This window comes from Tupaia chinensis, unplaced genomic scaffold (genome assembly GCF_000334495.1).
Source record: "Tupaia chinensis unplaced genomic scaffold, TupChi_1.0 Scaffold000644_1, whole genome shotgun sequence".
NCBI lineage: Eukaryota > Metazoa > Chordata > Mammalia > Scandentia > Tupaiidae > Tupaia > Tupaia belangeri.
The window spans coordinates 6,587,012-6,589,348 of record NW_006160165.1 but is presented as its reverse complement, the minus strand read 5'-3'; the positions used below and the strand labels follow the sequence as shown (position 1 = coordinate 6,589,348).

Sequence of the window (2,337 nt, the reverse complement as noted above, 5' to 3'; positions counted from 1 at the left end):
GTTGTGGGTGTGTCCTACTGCAGCCTGAAGGGGACAGGTGTGTCTGCAGAGCTGTGCGGGGAGGTGACACGCCGGGCTGGGCATGTGCTTCCGGGGTTTATTCTGGGGCCACTGCGGTCGGACTTCGCTGCTCAGGAGGAAAGGGCCCGTGTGCGTGTCCGCCCTGGGGGCTTGGTGCGTGTGTGCCCCAGGCCGCCGCTCCGCAACTAAAGGAGCCCCCACGTACACCGGAAACCGCACTCTTGCCCATGGAGATGCCCCCTCGGTCCTCCCCGTCTCTCCATACCTGAGCTGGATCTACTCATGGGCCAGGACCTAAGGACTCCTCCGTAGGCAAGAAACCAGCTGAGGGGGACGGCACATCCCAAGGGGCCTCGGCCCCCTTGCCAGGCCTCCCCTCACACAGTGGGGCCCTCTGAACTAGGCCTAGACGGTCGGCCCTCTGTGGCTTCTCCCCTTCTCTGTGAGTGGCCTGTAACCTGGAGAAACCAGAATCCTTCCTTTTCTCAGAACCCACAGGTTTAATTAATCTCTCTCCTCGCAACTGTTTTCTTCACCCGTCAGCCCACCTGGGATGACTGCCAGCAGCTCCTCCGGACTCTGCCAGCAAGGACAGCCCACTACTGACCCTGCTGACCGCCGCCCTCGAGGGCCTTCTCTGACCGGTCAACCTGCTTGGGATCCAAATCTGGACTGTCTCTGCAGGCTCTCCAGGCGACTCTTGCTGAGCTGCTCCGCCTCGTCTGCAGCCACCGGCCGGCTGCTACGGAGTCTGCATTGTCCTCACAGCCAGCCCTGGACCCGGGGGCCCCAGTTAGGGTCAGACATCACACCCCCGGGACCCGGAACCCGGGACCCCCGCGGGACGGACCTACACTCTTACCCTGAGCACCCCGCCTGCTGTCAAGGTTGTGGGGAAGTGTCATTGGATTCATCGCCCCCCCGAAGCCCACCGCCCCTTCCTGAACCCAGAGATGGGGACGTCAGCGTCCCTCAGACCCCCTCAAGGTCAAAGTGCGCTAACTTTCCTGGTTCTCCTGCTCCTTCCCCCGCCCTGCCCTCCCCACATGACCTTCCCTCTTACACCGGATCCTCTGCACCATGGACGGCACCGTTGTCTCTTCCGTCCCTAAGTCCAGAGGGTTGACCTCTCGATCTCCTCGGGCCCTAGCCAGTCTCCTGCGATGCGCGGTGGCTCCATGTCCCTGCTGCGGGCTGGGCTGGCTGCCCAGGGAGCAGGCCGTGTGCTCCCATTTGTCCTGTGTTTGTCCCCGGGACACGCCCCAGATGTGCTTCTGAGCCCTACTTGTGCCCCTCCTGGGGCTGTGAAGCGACTGCTCCTGGGAAAGACACTGACCAGACCCTCTCGGCCGTGTCCCGACCACTGGCACCTGCTCCTCTGCTGGCGCTTGCAACCCCCTTGCTGTTCGACGGTCACAGGGTCGATGCCTGGGAGGGTGGCCATTCTTAACAGCCTTTGCCGTTATGTCTGGGGCAAGGTCCCTGGCCTTTTCACCACTCAGAGGCGCCTTGTTCCTCGCCCCTAGTCCTGCCGCGCCTCTGCAGCCCGTCCTTGTGGGCCCGGGCCTTAATTCTACACCAAGCACTCGGGTCGTTAGGGACAGCTGAGCCAGCTTCGCAAACGGCTCCTAGAGTGTGAGGAGCGCCGCTCCTCCGAGGGTCACTGGTATCAGCCTCTCTTCTCTTGGCCTCCCTGGCCCAGCACCCTCGTCTCGGCCGTGCAGGTCCTTGCCCGTCTCTTTGGCCCTTGTGTCCTCCGTTTTCCCATCAACTTCGTTCAGGGCCGGATCCAGCCCATCACGCCCATGGTCCTCCTCTCCTGCTATGAGCCGCTCCCCTTCTCGGGATCAATGATGTGATTCTCCAAGTCAGAAGGGGGGATGTGGAAGGCCGCGCATTAGATCCCGCTCATGAACAACTGTTCGCCCGTTTTGTTCCCTTACCCTGACGTGGCTGCCTGCTTCTGTAAACCTGCTTTGTCTTCCCGTGAGAAAACAGCTGTGCTAGCCGTACAGAAAACCACATCCAGACGACATCCTTTTTTTAAAAAATTTATTTTGTAGAGGTTTTTTTGCTAGCTATAGGGCGCATGCATTCGCAAGACAGCGAGACAGAGAGACAGAGAGTGAGAAATCGCTGCTCGGGGGATGGCCACGCCGCAGTCCCTTCTCCATTCTTCTCTCAGGATCTTGGGCATGCACACACACCCGGCGTGAGCTTAAGCCACCGGGTCCAGGACTCGAACCACAGTCGACTACATGGGAGTCCAGTGACACAGCCATTACGCTAACTGCCGGTCCCACCTGGGACGACATC

At 61.0% G+C, this 2,337-nt stretch overlaps 1 protein-coding gene across 1 annotated transcript in view; it reads left to right on the top strand.

Moving 5' to 3' along the window:
• LOC114009858 (anther-specific proline-rich protein APG-like) overlaps positions 1-2,120 on the top strand; it is a 7,845-nt gene extending 5,725 nt beyond the window's left edge. Inside the window, exon 2 of the mRNA XM_027776216.1 lies at positions 565-2,120. Coding sequence (XP_027632017.1) covers positions 565-1,147 — 583 coding nt within the window. The 3' untranslated portion in view covers positions 1,148-2,120. The remainder of the gene's footprint in view (positions 1-564) is intronic.
• The last annotated feature ends 217 nt before the right edge of the window (positions 2,121-2,337 follow it).